This window comes from Lepus europaeus, chromosome 4, assembly GCF_033115175.1.
Source record: "Lepus europaeus isolate LE1 chromosome 4, mLepTim1.pri, whole genome shotgun sequence".
NCBI classification, from domain to species: Eukaryota; Metazoa; Chordata; class Mammalia; order Lagomorpha; family Leporidae; genus Lepus; species Lepus europaeus.
Genome location: NC_084830.1, coordinates 4,181,913 through 4,203,218, shown reverse-complemented (window position 1 = coordinate 4,203,218; position 21,306 = coordinate 4,181,913). Strand labels below are relative to the sequence as shown.

General features: G+C 52.6%; 1 protein-coding gene across 1 annotated transcript in view; it reads right to left on the bottom strand.

The window, feature by feature from the left end:
• Positions 1–21,306, bottom strand: part of COL22A1 (collagen type XXII alpha 1 chain) — a 241,976-nt gene that overhangs the window by 92,185 nt on the left and 128,485 nt on the right. Inside the window, exons 31-38 of the mRNA XM_062189414.1 lie at positions 20,523–20,555; positions 18,146–18,199; positions 17,854–17,907; positions 17,133–17,186; positions 15,163–15,216; positions 13,675–13,728; positions 9,686–9,790; positions 8,635–8,679 (exon numbers count right to left, since the gene is read on the bottom strand). Coding sequence (XP_062045398.1) covers positions 8,635–8,679; positions 9,686–9,790; positions 13,675–13,728; positions 15,163–15,216; positions 17,133–17,186; positions 17,854–17,907; positions 18,146–18,199; positions 20,523–20,555 — 453 coding nt within the window. The remainder of the gene's footprint in view (positions 1–8,634; positions 8,680–9,685; positions 9,791–13,674; positions 13,729–15,162; positions 15,217–17,132; positions 17,187–17,853; positions 17,908–18,145; positions 18,200–20,522; positions 20,556–21,306) is intronic.

The window sequence follows — 21,306 nt, the reverse complement described above, 5'->3', positions numbered from 1 at the left end:
AGGAACATTCCTTAACACAATCAAAGCAATATATGAAAAACCCACGGCCAACATCCTATTGAATGGGGAAAAGTTGGAAGCATTTCCACTGAAATCTGGTACCAGACAGGGATGCCCTCTCTCACCACTGCTATTCAATATAGTTCTGGAAGTTTTGGCCAGAGCTATTAGGCAAGAAAAAGAAATTAAAGGGATACAAATTGGGAAGGACGAACTCAAACTATCCCTCTTTGCAGATGATATGATTCTTTATTTAGGGGACCCAAAGAACTCTACTAAGAGACTGCTGGAACTCATCGAAGAGTTTGGCAAAGTAGCAGGATATAAAATCAATGCACAAAAATCAACAGCCTTTGTATACACAGGCAATGCCACGGCTGAGGAAGAACTTCTAAAATCAATCCCATTCACAATAGCTACAAAAACAATCAAATACCTTGGAATAAACTTAACCAAAGACGTTAAAGATCTCTACGATGAAAACTACAAAACCTTACAGAAAGAAATAGAAGAGGATACCAAAAAATGGAGAAATCTTCCATGCTCATGGATTGGAAGAATCAATATCATCAAAATGTCTATTCTCCCAAAAGCAATTTATACATTCAATGCAATACCCATCAAGATCCCGAAGACCTTCTTCTCAGATCTGGAAAAAATGATGCTGAAATTCATATGGAGACACAGAAGACCTCGAATAGCCAAAGCAATCCTGTACAACAAAAACAAAGCCGGAGGCATCACAATACCTGATTTTAGGACATACTACAGGGCAGTTGTTATCAAAACAGCATGGTACTGGTACAGAAACAGATGGATAGACCAATGGAACAGAATAGAAACACCAGAAATCAATCCAAACATCTACAGCCAACTTATATTTGACCAAAGATCCAAATCTAATCCCTGGAATAAGGACAGTCTATTCAATAAATGGTACTGGGAAAATTGGATTTCCACGTGCAGAAGCTTGAAGCAAGACCCATACCTATCACCTTACACAAAAATTCACTCAACATGGATTAAAGCCTTAAATCTACGACCCGAAACCATCAAATTATTAGAGAGCATTGGAGAAACCCTGCAAGATATAGGCACAGGCAAAGACTTCCTGGAAAATACTCCAACAGCACAGGCAGTCAAAACCAAAATTAACATTTGGGATTGCATCAAATTGAGAAGTTTCTGTACTTCAAAAGAAACAGTCAGGAAAGTGAAGAGGCAACCAACAGAATGGGAAAAAATATTCGCAAACTATACTACAGATAAAGGATTGATAACCAGAATCTACAAAGAAATCAAGAAAATCCACAACAACAAAACAAACAACCCACTTAAGAGATGGGCCAAGGACCTCAATAGACATTTTTCAAAAGAGGAAATCCAAATGGCCAACAGACACATGAAAAAATGTTCAAGATCACTAGCAATCAGAGAAATGCAAATCAAAACCACAATGAGGTTCCATCTCACCCCGGTGAGAATGGCTCACATTCAGAAATCTACCAACAACAGATGCTGGAGAGGATGTGGGGAAAAAGGGACACTAACCCACTGTTGGTGGGAATGCAAACTGGTTAAGCCACTATGGAAGTCTGTCTGGAGATTCCTCAGAAACCTGAACATAACCCTACCATACAACCCAGCCATCCCACTCCTTGGAATTTACCCAAAGGAAATTAATTTGGCAAATAAAAAAGCCATCTGCACATTAATGTTTATTGCAGCTCAATTCACAATAGCTAAGACCTGGAACCAACCCAAATGCCCATCAACAGTAGACTGGATAAAGAAATTATGGGACATGTACTCCATAGAATACTATACAGCAGTAAGAAACAACGAAACCCAGTCATTTGCAACAAGATGGAGCAATCTGGAAAACATCATGCTGAGTGAATTAAGCCAGTCCCAAAGAGAAAAATATCATTTGTTTTCCCTGATCGGTGACAACTGAGCGCCAAAGGGGAAACCTGTTAAGTGAAATGGACACTATAAGCAACAATGAACTGATCAGCTCCTGTCCTGACTTTAGATGTACAATGTAATACTTTATCCTTTTTAGTATTTGTTGTTGTTGTTGTGGTTCTAGTACTATTGGTTGAACTCAGTAATTAACACACAATTATTCTTAGGTGTTTAAATTTTAACTGAAAAGTGATCCCTGTTAAATCTAAGAGTGGAAAAAGAGAGGGAGGAGATGAAGAGCTATGGGTTATTTAACTATGTGCTTATTTTCAAAGACTTGAATAATCACCTTGTAACAATGATCAGATTTGGTCTATGTTATGTCATGATTTTAAGGAATCTTATTTCAACCAGATATTTTGGATTTTGATATTGGTCTATTATGCTATGTTATATGTGCGTACATATTGTATTTCCACATGGGGAAATTTTATTAAGAGTTTTATTTTAAATGGCTTTTAGATAAGATTGTCCATAAATTTAAGCTGCTAAAATCAATCAAAGATACATTTTAATTTGTATGACCTGAATCTGTGTATCATATGTTTTAAACTTGTTGGTAGAAAGAAACTAAAAACATTTTATATGGTTGTGCTTAAGTTTACTGGTTAAACAAACTACACCATGTTAGATATTTAAGACGTGTTTTCAAATACATGATTCTTAAAATTTATAGAAGGCATTGGACCTTCCGGTAAATGTTTTATTAAGTTCTTATCTAAAGGTTGAAACGGTTTGCTAAGTATTCATGTAATATTGCTATTGTCAGCAAGTGATCTAGGACTTGCTCCCTCATCTCTCTATTCTAAGCCCAACTTGTTCTTTCACTTCTCTATTCTCTCCAAGGTAGGGAACTAATTCTATTATGAAGGAATCTGTAGGATGCACAATTTAATCTTTAGACCTTATAAGAGATGGCTAACATTTTTCTGTAATAGCATAGCCAAAATATGAACTTAACTAATAATCTCATAGCTAGATTCACATTGCCATCAGCGAAGTATACAGTAAGTAGGGAAAAAAAACCTCCCTTTCAGACCAAAGGGAAAGAAAGTTTTAAAGTGAGAATATAATTTTCCTCATGGGCATTGTCTACCTTAGAAAAACTACTACAGAACATGCCTGTGACTATAGACTTGTAGTTCAGGCCACCGAAGATTAGAGATGGGACACGGGCACTCCCTTGACTTGCATCGTCTGGTCTGCTTTAACACAAACCAGGAGGAAAAGAAAGCTAGGCATCAGAAGCAATGGGTGGCAGGCCTATTAATGGCTGATCTGTACAGTGATCTGCCCTCAAGGAGACCCAACAGGCCAGTCCACTGCAGTGGCTTTCAATGTGGTAAGCCTGGGCTTCAGCAGAAGTCAGCTTGTGAAGAGCCCTGGCAGCTCTGCCAAGAGTTGGATCACTGGAAATGGACCTGCCCTGGAGTCGAAGGATGCCCAGGTCAGAGCCACAGATCCTATTGGCTCCAAGCTGAAAAGCCCTTCACTCAGCCCAACTTCCAAAGTGACCACTGCAGTTGAGGGGACAGCCAAGTAGGGTCAGCAACATTGCAGGCAGAACTGTAAATTTCTTGTTAGAGATGCCCCCTGCCTTTACCTGGCCAGCTCTCCTCCCAGGCCAGCCAAGTAATGAAAGTCAACAGGGTGCCTTCCCCTAGGAGGTTCACACCTCCCTTAGGATATACCCCATGTGAAGAGATAGATAGGTCTGGGCCTCTTAACTTACAAGGCCTAAAGCCCAACAGATTATTATCAAGCCCCTTCTATCAGGTTCTATTTGCCTCTCAATCAGAAAAATTACTTGTAGCTTAGACAGCACCTTTCTTAGCTCCTCTAATAATGACTCTGTCCTTTGTTCTAGACCCTGTCTAGTGCACTTGGGCCTCATTCCTTTGTAATCATAACCTCTACTCTACCACCAATGGCTCTACTCCCAACCTGTGTGTACTGATGGTCCTCTTCCCCACTTAATGCTGTATAATTGTTCAGACCTGGTTAAGGCCACTCTTAGGATCATTGGTTACTATCCTCAACCTGTCTTTTATGACCTTGTCTAAATATGATCAGAGTCGGGGAACTTGGAAGGCTTCCATAGCCTTGGCAACTCATGACGACAGCCTAGGGTGGTTACTGGCGCCATAAACTAGAGTGTCAATTTGTTGGGTCAACAACAGGAGCCACTGTGCGCTTGCTCCTGATGTGGGATCTCTGTCCTTAATGTACTGTACATTTTGATTTAATGCTATAACTAGTACTCAAACAGTATGTTTCACTTTGTGTTTCTATGTGGGTGCAAACTGTTGAAGTATTTATACTAAATTGATCTTCTGTATATAAATAGAATTGAAAATGAATCTTGATGTGAATGGAAGGGGAGAGGGGGCGGGAGAGGGGAGGGTTGCGGGTGGGAGGGAAATTATGGGAAGGGGAAGCCATTGTAATCCATAAGCTGTATACTGGAAATTTATATTCATTAAATAAAAGTTAAAAAAAAAATAAAAAAAAAAGAAAAAGGAAAAGGAAATATGTTACTTCGCAATAAAACTCAGCAGTGCTCAAAACAAAACAAAAAAAAAAGTATTGAAAGAAAATTTGATTAAATCCCTGTATATCCTATGAAGACTCACTTAAAAGGAACAGAACTACATGAACTTGAATAATACACCAACTGCTACAATTGCATTCCTATCACTTTATCATCAGTGTTAGAGGATAGAAAATTAACTCCATATACACAAATGTCAGGAAGTCCATATACTGTGTGTTTTGGTTTTTCTTTAATTTTTTTAGCATTTACTTTTAATTGACCAATAATCATTACAAATATTTATAAGGTACAATGTGTTGCATACATATGTATATTACAGAATGATCAAATCAGGGTAAGAGGTAAATTCAGCACCTCAAATGTTCACCACTTCCTGTGGCAACTTGTTTAAAGTGCTTTCTTACAGGTTTTTGCAATACCTCACTATCCACTGCAATTAGCTTGCTGCACAACAGAATGTGGCCACTACTGATTCCACCCATCTAACTCCGACCTCGAACCTGCTAACCGTCACCTCCCCTCCCAGCTGCTCAGCATGCCACAAAAGGTGACTTGCTTTAAATTGTTCATGCACATTTCATTTCCTACATTCGTTCGGGCCCCTTCCCAAGGCCACGCTCGATGCACATCAGCACGCTACAACCACAGCGAGCGAGGGCATGCCAACAACCATCCTCCCGTGCCCTCTGCTCCCGCTCTGCTTCTCACCCTGCCGCTCCCCTTACGCAGGCTGTGTACCCAGCTTTCCGTCACCACCCTCCCCAGGACTTAGCCAGCCACTCTGTCTTCCCACAGCAGACGCCATCTGCCCCCTGCTCCCAGACACCTTCCTCCCGCAGTCTCTGCAAGTGCCTTGAGGTGAGAATTCTCCATTCACCCATGCAGCCAAAGAATATAAACCAGCGACCTAAAGTGGGTCAGACCCTTCAACATGCATGGCCCTCTGGACACAGGGTCCACCTTAGGGCCTGACACCCTGGCTGCCTTTAATAGCCATTTCCTGTGTGCAGGAACAGATAATCCTTCATCAGCCACATTCTCTAAACCCTGAATTCTCCATTTGACCCAAACAGCGAGTTCCCGAGGAGGAAACGGAGAGAGATGACCAACAGGAGGGCCCCTCCCAGCCCAGCCTGCAAGTGCTGAGGCACCGCTGGCTTCTGCTGCCCAGGGACCAAAGCTGGCTCCACGTGTGTGTTAACCACGCCTGTGACATGGAGAATTCCCACAAGAAGCCCTTCACAGATTAACAAACTGAAACTTGGGAAGCAGCACCAAGAAGAGAGCAAAGTGGTTAACGGTCAACAAAGAAAGAGGTGCGTGAGCCAGGCTCTGCAGTGCTACGTCCAGGAGAGGAAGGGACGCGGCAGATACTGGTTGTCACTCATCAACGACTTCCTGCCAGGCTGTCCCCTCCCTCCCGGGGGGCCGTGTCTGGAGGTAAGCAGCAGCAACAGAGTCCCAGGACGACAAAGCCATTGGCCTTCATGCCGTGGAGCCACGTGCAGCCAAGCTGGGGCTCTGGCCCAGTTCTGGGAGAAGCCAAAGCCTGGGACGTGGTTGGCAGCACAGCCACTTGGGAGGGAGAGGGCGTGTGGCGTCCCCTGGCCACTCAAAGGCTTGAATAGGCTGAGGATGGCCCGTGAGACCCACAGGGTGCATTGGATCAGAACCAGGGCAAGGAGAGGAAGGAGCTCTCCAGAACCCTCTCCCTCCTGCCTCCTCCTGAGCCGTCCACCCTCCCCTACAGAGAAGCCCCCTGAACTCTGGCTAATTGTCCCAATGCCCACTGACTGGGGGTGCTCATCAGCACACCACAGTCTAACCCACACACTTGAAGATAGTGACACCAAAAGGCATTGTGTGTTTCAAAGTCTCACGTTCTGAACAGGAAGAATCATTTGGCCAAAGGGCCAGCATGCGGCCCCTTGAGTCCTGTGCAATGGGTGCTGGCTGGTCAGCTGGGCTGGGGTCTCCACCTCCTCTGGCTGGGGTCAGCCTCCCCATCTCCAGTGCTGCCTCCCCTCTCCCCCTGCCCACGTTCACTCCAAAACCCCGCAGGCCTGCAGAGACAGACACTGTCTTTGTACACCACCCTCTGGCTGTATCCCTCAAACAGCCCCACGGGACTGAGAACAGGGATCACCAGGGTTGCTGAGACGGAACCTGTGACGAGCACAATGTGTGGCAACTATTTGATTTGACTTCTCCTGGAACTCTGCCTGGGAGGCAGCTACAACAGCCTCCATGGTTACATTGCTGAGGCTCCAAAGACACTGCTACATGCTAAGAGGCATAAGGGGAGGGGTGGGGTCTCCTAGCCATGGGTGAATGGTCTCTTCTAGTAACAGGGGTGAGAGTTTAGTCTAGCAGGAAGGATACCAGTTAAGACATGCACATCCCAAAGAGGACTGCCCGGGTTCGGCTCCTGCTTCCAGCTTCCTGCAAATGCGCACCCTGGGAGGCAGCGTTGATGGCGCAAGGAGCAGGGCTTTGGCCGCCCATGGTGAGAGATCCAGACTGGGTTCCCAGCACCGCCCTGGCGATTGCAGGCATGTGCAGAATGGAGCCGCAGAGGGGAGTTCTCTCAGTCTCTCAGATAAACAGACAAAAATGTTAACATAAATACAATGTGCAGGGCAGGGGGCAGGGGGAAGAGGTGAGGAAAGTGTCTTGGCAGGAGCGCTAACACTGAAGGCGGAGGAAGAATTAGCTCAGGGAAGAGCAGGGATCGCAAATGTGCTCACAGCCAACACCAATGCCCCGACCACTCCAGTGTATAAACTCCCAAGAGTGGGTACAACATCCAGAGGCACTTTAGAATCGGGACAAACATCACCTCCTCCGAGAAGCCAGCCAGGATCACACCTGGTCGCACTAGGGAGCCCTCCTGAGCTCGCCCTGCCCTGACATTTGTCTGCTTTTGCCCATTTGTGTCACTTCTCCCCTCAGGATGACGGGTGACTGGCAGGTCAGGACCACGTGGGTGATGCTGTCGTCCCAACAACCCACCTTGCAATCTGTCTTGGGCTAAGAGCCTCAGTAGATGTGCAGCGAATGGAATAGCAGATGCATTGGTAACTGATATATAAAGGAGCAAATGCGTGCATGATTCAGCATAGATATAACTCAGGGAACTCCCTCTTCTCCCCAGGGAGCCCCTTCGCTAAGGACAGTCCCCTGTGGGAAAAGCCACTGTTCCCAAGTGGTGGTTGTTACGTGGCCTGGAGCATGAGACAGGCTGGACGTGGGCCAAGTTCCTGCTTCCTGCCATGTGTGCACAGCTGCCTGACATACTGTGGCCTCCCCTTTCTCGAGCGACCACAGAAACCACAAGAGACTAATGCCCAACCTCGAAGCCAGGCCACAGATTCGTCCAACCAGACACACAGTCCCTTTCCATCCTCTGCCCTCATAAACCAAGGAGTTGACAGGAGGTGCTGAGGCCTCCCAGGGCACAAGAGCCGCTGGGTTCAAGTTCATGTCCTAGACAGGTCAGAAGGCCCCCTACGTGAGGCCCCACATTGGACGTGGTGTGAATGAGAAATCAGCTTTATTGTGGGACTCTCTGAAATTCAAATTCACCTCTAAGCACAATTAGACAATAACACAAGATGTTTAAGTCTACAGCTCTGCCAACTGAAAACCAGAATGTCACAATTTCAGTTAGTCTCTGAGCACTGATTAAGCACCAACTGTGTGCCACTTCAATGGAGCAGCTAAGAGTCAGAGAACCAGGGTTGGTGTTGTGGCATGGCAGGTAAAAGTCCACCGCCTGTGGCGCCAATATCCTACATGGGCATGGAGTCAAGTCTCGGCTGCTCCACTTCTGATCCAGCTTCCTGCTAATGCGCCAGGGAAAGCAGAGGAAGATGGCCTGAGCACATGGACCCCTGCCATCCATACAGGAGACCTGGACGGGGTTCCTGGCTCACGGCTTCAGTCTAGCCCAACATCAGCTATTGTGGCCATTTGGGGAGTGAACCAGCAGTTGGAAGATCTTGATCTACGTCTCTCTGTAATCCTGTCTTTCAAATAAATAAGACTTAAAAAAATTCTGTGTATCTAAGTACAAACCCTGGCATCCACGGTTTGCTTGGACAAACACTTACCTTTGTTCCCATAGGTCCAGGTAACCCAGGTGAGCCACGGAGTCCCTGGAAAAGAACCATGCAAGGACAATTAGGGGGCTGAGAGAGAGCACTGAGCTGCCAGCAGTGCCAGCTGTGTGCATGTGCGTGGTCTGGGCGAGACCCCCTGCAGATCCTCTGGAGGAGCCTCTCACACTGACCTGACCTGTGCCAGGGAAACAGAACCTCACTCTGCCCCTGCTGCTGTGTTGGCCTCGAGCAAGTCTCTCAGCCTCTCTGTTGGCCTTCCCTTGGGGAAAGGGGCACGGCCAAGTCTCAATGTCAGGCTCAAGTGATGCCAAGGTCCATGCTGTCTCTTCTTGATGATACAGAGACCTGGGGCTAGCCATGGGACAGGTCATCAATGTCAGCTTTGCTTGATGGGCGCTCATGGCCAGAATCAGCACCACAATTCTACTCTGGGAAGTATTTTTCTCAAAGGGCCCCAGAGGACCAAGGAAGCACAGACCCATGGCTGTTGGGAGCAACAGGTGTGTGTTTGCACGACTGTCTCCCCTTGATTGTGTCTCAAGGGCATAGACAAGTCCACCTCTGTGCCCCCAGCACCCAGCCACACCTGGCACAGTCAGCAGCCCTGAAACACACACGATCCCTTCATCCGTGGCTTTGCTTTCTGTGGTCTCAGTTAAATGTGGTCAACTGGGGCCTCCAAATATTAAATGGAAATTTCCAGAAATAATTCATAAGCTCTCAAAAGCTTTCCTGGCAGCAGATTGTTATCGCCGCTTAATGTTATTAATTATCGTTGCTATCTTCCCATGCCTGATTAATGAATTAACTTTCCCATGGGTATGCATGCAGGGGAAGAAACGTGGTGGACACAGGGCAGGCCCACTGGAGTGAGTGCACACCAGCAGGCTCGTCACCCACACACGGCCCCTTTCTCAGCCAGCCCAGGGTGCTGTGACTCAGTTCCTCCTAGGTTTCGTAGTGAGCCACCTGTTCTCTTTCCTTGCCTGTTTTGCCCTAGGTGCTGCAGGCACAGAGACCTCCCCCCTTGGCTGCCACTCACCGGCTCTCCGTCCTTTCCTTTGCCAGGCGGCCCAGGTAGTCCTGGAGCTCCGGGGTCCCCACGGGGGCCAGCTGGCCCTGGGTTCCCGTCTTCCCCTGCTGCTCCCTGGAAGGAAAGCGGGCATTTTCCAGGGTGAAAGGCAGGCACAGGGAAGCGTTGCACTGGTGACCCAGCCTAGGTGGGTTCACAGGTTTCCTGGGGCTGCCCCACGAGACCATCTGTCGGGGGCGCAGGAGCAAGGACTGGAATGTGTGTGTCCTGTGTAGAACTGTGCTCCCCCAGAGTCTCTGTTGAAAGCCTTAACTGCCAGTACCTCAAGGGCTCCTGGGTGGTTTGCAAATTGAATGAGGATGAGACGCTGGAGGGTGAACGTCCGGTGGGCCTCTGGTGTCCTTGCACTCAAGTGCACTGGACACAGCCATGCAGAGAGGAAGGCAATGTGCAAACTCAGGAAGGCGCCGCCACGGGAACCTGCTCACACCCTCCTGTCAAGGCCCTGCTGACACCCTGAGTCACGCCTCCCAGCCCCCAGAGCCGTGAGACGATTATGGCAGCAGCTCAGGCCACCCCAGCTGTGACACTTGGTTACGGCAGCCTCAGCAAAGGAGCACCAAGTGGGGCAGGGAAGAGGAAGGACTTCAGTGACCACCTCGTGAAGCGGCCACCCACTGCGAGACCACCCATTCCTTGGGGAGCTGAGAGCTCAACCCCTTCCCAGGCTGCTCATGCCTCCTGGGGCAGCCCGAGGCTAGCGCACGGCCACGTAGCCCTCCCTGAAACCTCAGGACATGGACCCGACACACAGCTGTCCCCTAGAGCTCTGCAGACAAAGCCTAGCCCTCATCATACGCTAGAGCCTCGAGGACACTCCCCTAGCTCAGGGCTCCCGAGTGGGCAGTGAGTGTGCGAGCCAGGATCTGCTGAGGGAGTGGAGCTATGAATGGCCCCATGTGCAGCGCCAGGTAGAACCCTAAGAAGCCAAGAGACGCATCCGCCCAGACAGGGCTCTGCTGACACGAGCTACCATCTCAGTGATTAGAATGAGGAGGAGAGACGAGCCAGGATGGCAGAGCAAGGGACAGGGAGGGCTCCTCTGCAAGCCAAGGCCAGGACCAGCTTCCCCGAGCCCAGGCTATCCACAGGACACAGCGGGGAGGAGGGCGAGCATCGCTAGGGGCTTTTACTGCTTTGCAAGGTGCTGGAGATGCCCTTCTGGGTCCTACCTGCACCTGGGCATTCAGTCGGGCTTGTGCTCAGCCAACGAGAGGTGTTTGGCTCCCCCTCGAGGTCGTATGTGCCAACAGCCCTCCGACCTGGGTTTAGAAGGCTCAACTGGTCCTGGTTATAGTCCCTAGCATGTCACACAGGAAGCAATCCACAGGCCCGTGACAAACCGTGTTCTGTACAAGCAGTGCGACAGGGCCCAGCCCTAAAAACCAACCAGAGGCTGCTACACAGGACCAAACAGATGATTCTCATATCGTTACGTCATCTGAAAGGAGCCAGATAATAGGTACATGTTTGATCCAATTAATATTAGACCCCCGGCCGGCGCCGCAGCTCACTAGGCTAATCCTCCGCCTGCAGCACCAGCACCCCGGGTTCTAGTCCCGGTTGGGGCGCCGGATTCTGTCTCGGTTGCTCCTTTTCCAGGCCAGCTCTCTGCTGTGGCCTGGGAGGGCAGTGGAGGATGGCCCAAGTGCTTGGGTCCTGCACCCGCATGGGAGACCAGGAAAAGCACCTGGATCCTGGCTTCAGATAGGTGCAGCACCCACCATAGCGGCCATTTGGGGGGGTGAACCAACGGAAGGAAGACCTTTCTCTCTGTCTCTCTCTCTCACACTGTCTAACTCTGCCTGTCAAAAAAAAAAATTAGACCCTCAAAAATAACTACTGTATGATGACAAAAAGCAGAAGGTCAGGTGAGGGGGCCTGTCACCATGAATGGGCGTCAGGAAACTTGGGGGTGATGAAGACGACATCTTGATTGTGGGGCTGATTTCACAAATGTATACTTGGCTGCTCTTAGAACAAAAACCTCTAAAAGCATTTTTTAGAGGCAGAGAACAAGAGAAAGAAAAAAAAGTGAGCTCTTATTCACTGGTTTACTCCCCAAATTCCTAGATGCGGGGAACTCTGGGTAGATCCACAGAGACCCAAGTACTTGGGCCATTACCTGCTGCCTCCCAGGGTGTGTACTGGTAGGAAGCTGCAATCAGCAGAGCCGGAATTCAAACCCAAGAACTCTGACAAGGGTGTGGGCGTCCCACGTGGCAATTTAACCTCTGTGTTAAGTGGCTGCCTTGGAAACCCCAATGTCTTGATCACCCCAGCAGGTGGTCAGCGCCCTAGGTCCAGTGTGCCATCCTCAGTCATGGGACCGACAGAATGGGCTGGGGCATTGTTTTCACTTCCCCTCATCTGGGTGTTCTATTCTCACTACTGCAGTCTAAGATGCTAATATATCTTTTTAAAAAGTTTAGCACCGGCATCACATAAGGGCTAATATCAAAGGGGTGCTCAACCAACCCTCCAAAACTCATATTTCCACAGGTTAATCATTTTTCTCCACAATACATCACTATTTCCCCGCTCTGACACAGTATTTTTAAACTGAGCCTTTCTGCCAAAATACGAACTGCATCCATTCTTGTTAGAATTTGCAGAAATAGGGGCCAGCGTTGTGGCACATGGGTAAAGCCACCACCTGCAATGCTGGCATCCGATATGGACACCAGTTTGAGTCTTGGTTGCTCCACTTGCAATCCAGCTTCCATGTGGGAGACCTGGAAGAAGCTCCTGGCTTTGGCCTGGCCTAACCCTGGCCATTGCAGCATTTGGGTGGTGAACCAGCAGATGGAAGATCTCTCCCCCCACCCCCACGTAACTGTGACTTTCAAATAAATAAATCTTTAAAAATAATTTGCAAAAATATAAGCGATAAAGGATCCCTCCTTCACAAGGCTGAGGAACTGCTATTACGTTTAGACATTTGTTTGCTGGCAGGGGCGTCTGTGGCTGGTTTCCCTGGGAGTGCTGGGCACTGCCCCCACTGTGAGCGCCCCCTGCTTATCTGGGAAGGCCAGGAGAGAACCAGCATCGCCCCTGGTCACCTGTCTTCCGCTGGGCCCCCTGCACCTGCCTTCCCATTCGCCACCTAATCTTTACAACCTGCGATCTACCAACCTCATCTGACAAGTGAAGAAATTCAGGTGCAGAGAGGTGCCTGTTATGTAGAGCAAGGTTTCCCAGTCTGGGATGGACAATTCCTCTGCCTGTGTTTCAGGGCTTTGGTGGGGGGGTGGGGCTGTCCTGGATACTGTGAGACTTTAGCAGAATCCCTGGTCCCTCCTCCCAGGGGTGACAACCCAAATATCTCCAGACAAGTCCTGGGATGTGGCTAAGTTGCCCTCAGCTGAGCTCCACTGCTGTTCCCCTAGATTAGACACAATCAGGACATGGACCCTTGCGTGTGACTTGGGTCACCGTATCGCACCTGAAGCATCCCAGTGAGGACCTCGGGTGCCCTAAGTTCAATGATCCCCGTAAACATCAGAGACTTCCTAAAGGCCTGGTGGGAGATGCATGCAAAGGCAGTCAGTCCTCTCCAGCCAATAGTATGTTGCTATCAGGGGCACCAAGTCTCTTCTTCCTAAGAACCAAACCTCTTTCTCCCAGCTCGTGAAGGTGTGCAGTGGGTAAGTTGGTGCATTGGATTGAGAGAAAACAGGATTTGGAATTAGACAGATGCAGCTCTGCAGCCTACCAGCTATGCGTAGGACAAATCACTGACCTCTCTCTGTCTCCATGTCTGTAAAACAGGCATCAGCCTGAGCCCCAGGTCTGGGTGAGGATTCAACACGACAACGAGACGGCACTGCGTCCTCACCCCACCACACGGAAAGTCCTTTCTGAGCCTGGGTGCTAACATAGGCCTGAGCAGTGCTGCTGGGAACAGGCGCTCGTGTGCTGAGCTGCAAGGCTCCTACCTTCTCACCGCGCTCCCCGTCTTTCCCAGGGGGGCCTCTGAGGCCAGGAGAGCCCTGCAGAAAAGAAGACAAAGGTGAGTTTCATGATGGCTTGTGCCCGGCTCAATCAACAGCTCAGCTCTGCCCACCCATTCCCCTTCCCTGACCTACATTCCTGAGCCTCTACCCCGACCCTGCCTGCCACAGCAGCTCCTCCTGGAGTCCGACCCTGCACTCGCCCATCAAAGCTCCCAACAGCCGGCATGCTCTGCCTCTACCCTCTGCCTCTGTCCCTGGACCATGAGCTCTCGGCGAGCAGGGCCCAGCCTAGAGTGCACACCAGGGTGGGAGGGGATGACTAAGATCACAGGTTCAGCATCGGGGCACCTGCACAGCCAGCATGTGTGGAGTTTCCAGGGGTTATGAGACAAGGTTCAAGTGCAAGAATCCCAGGGAAACAGATGTGAGAAAGGGGACGGCAGCACCTGAACACACAGTCTAATACTGGAGCTCAGTGCATGGGAGGCACCCTCAGAGCCCCTCCCCTGCAGGGCAAAGGAGCTGGGATCCTTCTACACTCATGGGCTCAAGGCTGCTGCCGGTGCTGCTAGTGGCCAGCTGTGGCTGTACAGGTGCTCTCCAGAGGCCAGAGACACCCAGCGGTGAGGGAAGGCAGGGCTGGCTGCTGGAGGTGTGTGCACACGCTGGGAAGAGAGAGGCTCTTCAGGCAAGCTTCCGTAGCATCCACTGCAACCACTTAATATGTGACTCAGTCTCCCCGTGCCTCAGATTGCTGCTGTGTAAAGTGGGCACGACAGCAGCGTCTACCAGACAGGACAGATTCACACGTGCACTCATTGCAGCGAGATCCCTGGAGCTGACCGCCCAGAACCTGTCCCTCAACTGCTGTGACTGCCACCTGTGAGGGTGATGGATAAACGGGCCCGAGGAGGAAGAATTCCCTAGGGCCCTGGACACGGTGCCATCGGGTGTCCCACGAGCAACAGCTGAGTCTAAGTCGGTGTCCACGCTGACTCCGGCAGCTCGTGCAGTAGCAGACCAGGGAGGCCGCCTCGGGCGAACCAGCACAACCCACTGTGCCCACTGTGCAGACGAAAAGGCTGAGGCCTCCAGGAGTGGCTCGCCAGGGTCTGAAAGCCGTGCATGAGCTGGGAATGGAGTCCAGGTGTGGGTCAGGGAACCCGTACTCCCTCAGTTCCTGTTGTTTCCTCTAAGGCAAACTGTGGCACTGACTCCAACACCAGCGCCACGCACAGATTTGCTGCAGTTACAAGCAGTCTCCCGCCCAGAGACCAGAAACGTCCCGGGGGCCCAGCTTTGTGAGTTTTCTGGGTGCTTTTCTTAGCATGTCCTGGCTTCCCTTCCACCTGTACGTGGGGGCACAGCCGCCCACACCTGTGGGCTTCAGGAAGGATAATTAAGCGAACTTGGTGGGTGAACCTGGCCGGCACAGCCAACGCTGGGGCCTTGCCTTCTGCCGTCACTCACCACACTTCCTGGGGGGCCGCTGAGGCCGGGGGAGCCCACAGGTCCAGGAGCACCCTGTTCAGAGACAGAAGAGGTTTAGAAAGGTCAGAGGTACAATGGTGACAGTTGTCCCCAGCCACTCTCCAAACCTGCTTCATACGCTGACTCCGTGGTCCATGGAGACTGCTTCCAACCTGACATCCCCAGATGTCATGCGCCTCCCACTCCTCCCTCCTCCCCTCCTCCACCCTTTCTCCCTCCCCCCACTCGAGTGAGTGGACTCCTGGCTCGGGGGTAGGAGACAGGAGGACTCTAGACAATTCCTTGACACCAAGAGCAAAAGTGGACAGGGGTATGTGGCAGGCAGGGGCAGGCAGAGAGGGAGGCCAGGCCCAGTCAGGGACAAGGATCTTAGGTGAGGTTTGGCCTGTGACCTGAAGGCAGGAGAAAGGAAACCCTGGACGTGCAACAAACTGTTCTTATCTGAGGTGCAGAGAAAAGGCCATGAGATAAGGGGGTCAGTTGGAATGGTGTGAACCAGCCCTGGAGGACAGAGAGAGGCCAAGGGCTGGGTGCCGCTGGACCATGGGCTGCATGGAAGAAGGGTTTCCTGAAGAATGCGCAAGATGCAAAGAGTGACAGCCAGAGAGGCAGAGGACGGAGCTCATGGGCAAGCACACGTCCGAGGGGACCTTGGCCGGACTGTTTCAATCTGCGCCCTGCTGGGAGGGTGCCGTTCAGAGGGCACACGGCGGGAGCAGGTGTGTGAGTGTGAGCTGGCTTCGGCTGGGGAAGCAGGGGCTGCTTCCCCCAGGAAGTGGGCTTGATTGCAGGAGAGGGGACGCAGGTGAGGGCGCTCCAGGTGGGCCAACACCGTTGGAGATGGGAAGCAGGCAGCTCTTTGGCAGTCGGGAGGCTCTTCCTGTTTCCTGCAGGCATTGCTTCCCACTGCTCCGGGGCTTTGTGCCTCTTCAGGCTCCCAGCCTCTTGTCTACCCTCTGCTTCCACTGCCTGCACGCTGGGCTGGCTCTAGAGTCGTCTCCACTGGCAGGGAGGATCCTGCCTCTGCCCCCTCTGTAGCATCCACTCAGCCAGCCCTGTCATTCCAGCTGACACACCTGCAGCAGACTGGACACTGGCAGCGCTCTCAGGACCTCCACCACTCCCGGGAGACCCAGGGGGTCAGCCTCCTCCTGCCTCCACCAGCTCCACGGACAAGCCTGGCCTTGGGGCTCTGACCATGACATGGAATTCAAAGCAGCCCCGGGGACAAGTGCCAACCCGAGCGAGATCAAGCACACCAGGCCTCTGGCCTGAGGATGGGCGGGCCAGGAGCCACAGAGGAGAGCTGGGAGGGCACGTGCATGACTGTGCATTTCCCTGATTGCACCTGCATGTTTGGGATTACATATGCCTGTGTGTGCATGTGTCTGTACATGCGTGTACATGTGTGTGTGTGCGTGTGGATCTTAATACAAGGGTATGTCACAAAGTTCATGGAAAAATGAAATAAAAAGATCAGTTTGGGACACGTGCACAGCTTTTTCATGATACACATTCTCCACGAACCCTCCTGTGTGCTTGTTTGAATGTGTGCACATGAACACACACCTCAGAGTAGCAAACTCAGCCAGTGTGTGTATAAGTGTGTGTGTACATGTGTATGTGTGCATGTACATGTGTGTGTACATGTGTGTGTATGTGGCTTGCAGCATCTAGTGCATTTGGAAGGGGCTTTCTTTTGTGGGTTGGGTGCATGGACAAAGCCCTGCAAAGCGAGATATGTCACAGAGGCCACAACATCCCTCTCTCTGTGCTCTCCTATGGGCCCCGCCCTGCACAGCCACTTGAGCGTGCCGCCACCCATCGTGAGCCCAGAGCCTTGAGCCACAGGGCAGGTGCTGGCCCCAGGGGGTCAGCCTCCTCCAGCCTTCACCAGCTCCTTCCCTTCCGGGGGTCCCCTTTGAGGCAGGCGGGACGCAAGGACTCACAGGGTTGCCAGCTGCTCCGGGAGCCCCTTGTGCTCCTTCTTGTCCCTTGGCACCCTGCACAGAAAACAAAAGGGGACAGCTAAGGGACCACAGGCCAGGCCGTCCTCACCCTGTGGCAGAAGTCCCATCGGAATCCAGTGATCCAAACCAGGGCATGGGGAGTGGGGTCTAAAGGGGGCAGAAACCTCCCAGCCCCTGGGGAGCTGACGTGCTCGCATCCTCATCACCGTCACAGGTGCCAGCACTGTCCCTTTATGGAAAGGACACTCAGAGGGCCAGGGCTGTTGGTCCCCATAGGGGCACTAGGCAGAGGTCACCGCACACAGTATGCAGCCTCCCAGGCCACCTCAGCAACCACCCCCAGAAAGGGCCAGTGAGAAAGCAAACCCCGGAACATAACAAAGCCAAGAGGCCAATGTGTGCCAGGTGTCTTTTAGCCAGAACCACCAGGCAGCGGCCAGGTGGACTGCTCCCTCCACAAACCCTCTGGGAACCAGCTGGGTCTTAGGAGGGGCCGGAGCAGGCCAGAGCCAACCCAACAGAGCAGGGGCAGCCAGGGGTCCCAGGCCGGCACCCTGAGGGCCTCTTGGCAGCTCGTAGCAGTGCCCTCTGGTGGACAGTCTGGAAATGCCAGGGAAGAGGGGCTGGCAGGACTGGGAGCACCAGCAGGGGGCGGGGGTCTCAATCTCAGAACCCACAGGTGCAGGGAAGGTTTTCTTACCTGTGGCCCAGCAGGTCCCCGAGGCCCCAGGTCTCCAGGATGGCCCTGCGGTCCCTGCAATGAAACAAGCTGTCCGTGAACCAGCGCAGCTCTGAGCAGATGGAGTTGGGTGGGAGTGTGTGCAATGGGTATGATGTGAGAACATGGAGAAGACATGGCCAGAGACCTGAGGAAGGAGAAAGGGCTGCACTGGGCTCAGCGGGGCCCCTGTGGGGGACTGGACTGTTGAGACCTAGAGCTGGCCTGGTCTCAAGGTAGCTGGGCAGGGGGTACGGGGGCACAGGGCACTCACCGGCTCCCCAGGCACTCCCGGATCACCCTTCTCTCCTTTGGGCCCTTGTTCTCCCTGTTGGTAGGAAGCAGAGCACATAGCAGGCGTGAGAGCAAACCTCCTCTCCTCACAGTGCACGGCCAGTCGCAACCCTCCACGGTGCACGTCAGCAGACCCCAGCCCTGCACCTGCACCCTGCTGGTCCCCACCGGCCAAGGCTGTTCCCTGGCTGCCCAGAGGGTGGCTCCCTCCACTCCAGTAGGACTCAGAATTTTTCTCCTGTTTCAGATCTAAGGCCAGGAGTCACCTCCTCAGGGAAGCTGATGCTCCAGCCTCAGCAGGCAGTGCCTTCTCTCTGGGGCACCTCTGGGCTGCAGTTTACATTCATCGGGGCGGTTTGGTTTGTGTGACTTCCGGCTCAGGGGCTGGCATGTGGCAGGTCTTCAATAAACAGTAACAGGACGACTTCTGGGTGACAGGGGCTTTCCTGCACCTGATGGAGGAGCCAGGAGAATGCTTTGCCAAAGGGACCCTGTCTTGGGAACCTTCTGGGCGGCCAGCACGGCTGGTCTAATGCTTGCTGAAACAGGACACAGGCTGGAAAGCCTTGGAGAGAACCAATCGGGAGCAGGTGCAGGCTCCCTTAGGCTGCCATCGCCACCTCCAGGCTCGCTAACACACTGCCCCAGGAAGTCTCGAGGACCCGAGATCCTCATCCTACAACTTCCAGGGGCCGGGAAGACACGCGGGCAGGCGGCTGCAGGCCTCCAGGGCTCAGGTGTGGGTGTTTCCATAGCAGAAGGGCCAGCCTGCAGGGGTGGACTGTGCATGGGGCCTGTGGTATAGAGAGCCTTGGCTTTGGAACCACACAGATGTGCCTGGCTCCCTGGCTCCGAGTCATCAGCCATATAACCATGGGCAAAGTAGCTATCTACACCAACCTCAGTTTTCATGGCTGCAAGATGGACAGACAAGGGGTTGGGGGGAGATTGGTGGCACGGAGAAGGTACAGCCAAGAAGAGCCATTGAAGAAAAAGGGCCAGGCCCCTGGAACTCTCTAGAACAATTGACCATGAAAGCAGGTGAATCAGAGAAGCTGTGCACAGCCCTTCCTCAAGGAACAGGATTGAGTGCTGACGCCAAGCACCTGCCTGGGGTGTAGAAGGCAGTTTGGCACACAGGAGGTCTGCGCAATAGGATCCCCTAGGCAGCTCAAAAGCAGAACCCAACATCTAAATGAGAGAGCCTGGGGCGGGCCAGCTCTCAGCCTGCCCTTGGGGGAGCGGCCACTGCAGGAGGGCTGTGCCATAGAGGGTCTCACGCTCCCCTCTCTATGCACGAGCTGGAGACCGTGCCACGGCGGCTCCTGCCCGCCCTGCCCTCCAAGCCCCATGGTGTACTCCCGGTCCTCCCTCTCGGCACCATCTGTTGAGTGGGATCCATGGTTGACCGCGTGGAGCTGGATTCATCTGGAATTGCTTCTGCAAAGCAATCTGCAGTGCCCGGCACAGAGATTTCTGCAGAGGCCAGGCCATTCCTTCTCCAGCTCAGAAGGTGACGCGCGTGTCCCCGTGAGCCGGCAACAAGGCACGGCTCTACCTCTCCACCTGCTCCGTTCCCTTTCATCCTACCCAGGATGCTGTGGTGCTTTGTCAGTGGCATCTACTGAACACAGAGAAGACGGGGAGAGCAGCAGGTGCCGAAATTGAGATCTCATGAGCTCAGAGCCTCAGCGGGCGCGCCTCTGGAGCGGCAGGTCAAGTCCTACCAGCAGAACCACAGAGAAACAAGCAAAGGCACGTCTCAGGGCCTCAGAGACATCCTGAAAACCTTGTTTTCAGATGAGCCGTTGGTCAAAGCAGGGAAAAAGCCCCCTAGGATTGCAGTGGTGATGTGCGCCTTCTGGTAAGTAGTTGAGGGTCTGCAAGAAGCCGGGTGAGCTGTCCCTCCATCAGCATGCCCTGTCCACAAAGTGTCCTCAGACTCTGTGTCTTGGGTCTCTACTGTTCTCTGAGCAGTCCCTCTGAGATGCAGGTCCCTTTCAGAACCCCCCTCTATGATCTCCTCCACTGCCAGTGTCCGTGGGGACGTCTCTGCCCCCTCCCATTCCTCAATGTTCCACCCTTTCAAATCATGATGTCCCCAAAACCCCAGCAACGGGATCTGGCCGTTGCCCTTGGTCCCTGGGACTCCCTGCCTGACACTGGAGTCTGTTCCTTGTAGGGTCTTTGTCCCACCTTTGCCAGGACAAAGTCTGAGAGCCCTGGTGTCGGACAGCGATGAGCATGAAGGGGCTGGGGGTCGGAACGCAGCCCAGGCCCAGCTCCCAGCCCGCACAGGGACACCCCAGCCAGGCTGAGGGGCACTGCGCTGCACCCAAAAGGCCACTGCTACTCACCGGCATCCTCGGGTGCGGTGTGAGCAGGGATGTCTGAAAAGGAAACCAGAGCACTTAGGAAGATGGAAATCAGTGGAGCCTCAGGCTGCATTTTTAAAACCTGCTCCTGAGAAAGACGCCAAGTAAAAGAACACAACGCCAATGCTCCCTTTGCGTGTTATCTGTGTGAACAACTGGAATGGCATCTTTAACGTCCCTGAGGAGGTGTGAAGGCAGGTCGTGAGGGCAGCCTCTGCAGTGTGCACTCACGTGGCCTGAGCTCCACAGCCTGTGCGGCCCTGGGAGGTCCTGTCAGCCGTGATGTCCCCAGCAGCAAAGTGGGGGGCAACAGGGTCTCCCCTCGGGGTGTCCCGAGACGGCAGGGGAACAAGCCCCACGAGCAACTCAGCAGCGCCTGGAATGCTGGAGTCCTCCATCTAAGCTTCCTTCTCACACCTGCCAGGTGCCTGGCCGGGACGCAGGTGCACAGGAAACAAGAGTGAGGGCCAGGTGCCTGGCCGGGACGCAGGTGCACAGGAAACAAGAGTGAGGGCCAGGTGCCTGGCCGGGACGCAGGTGCACAGGAAACAAGAGTGAGGGCCTAGCTCACGGAGCGCCCAGCTCGTGTCAAACCCTTAACTCAGCACACAACGGTCCCCACAGAGTGGCCACAGCATCATTGCCACCACCACCACCACCCCCCCAGGCTGTGCTGGGCAGTTCCCAGGGGCCTGCTTGCTCCAGCCTCGGAGGTTTTGCACATACTGTTCCTTACGCCTCCTGGTTCACTCTTCTCCCTCGATCT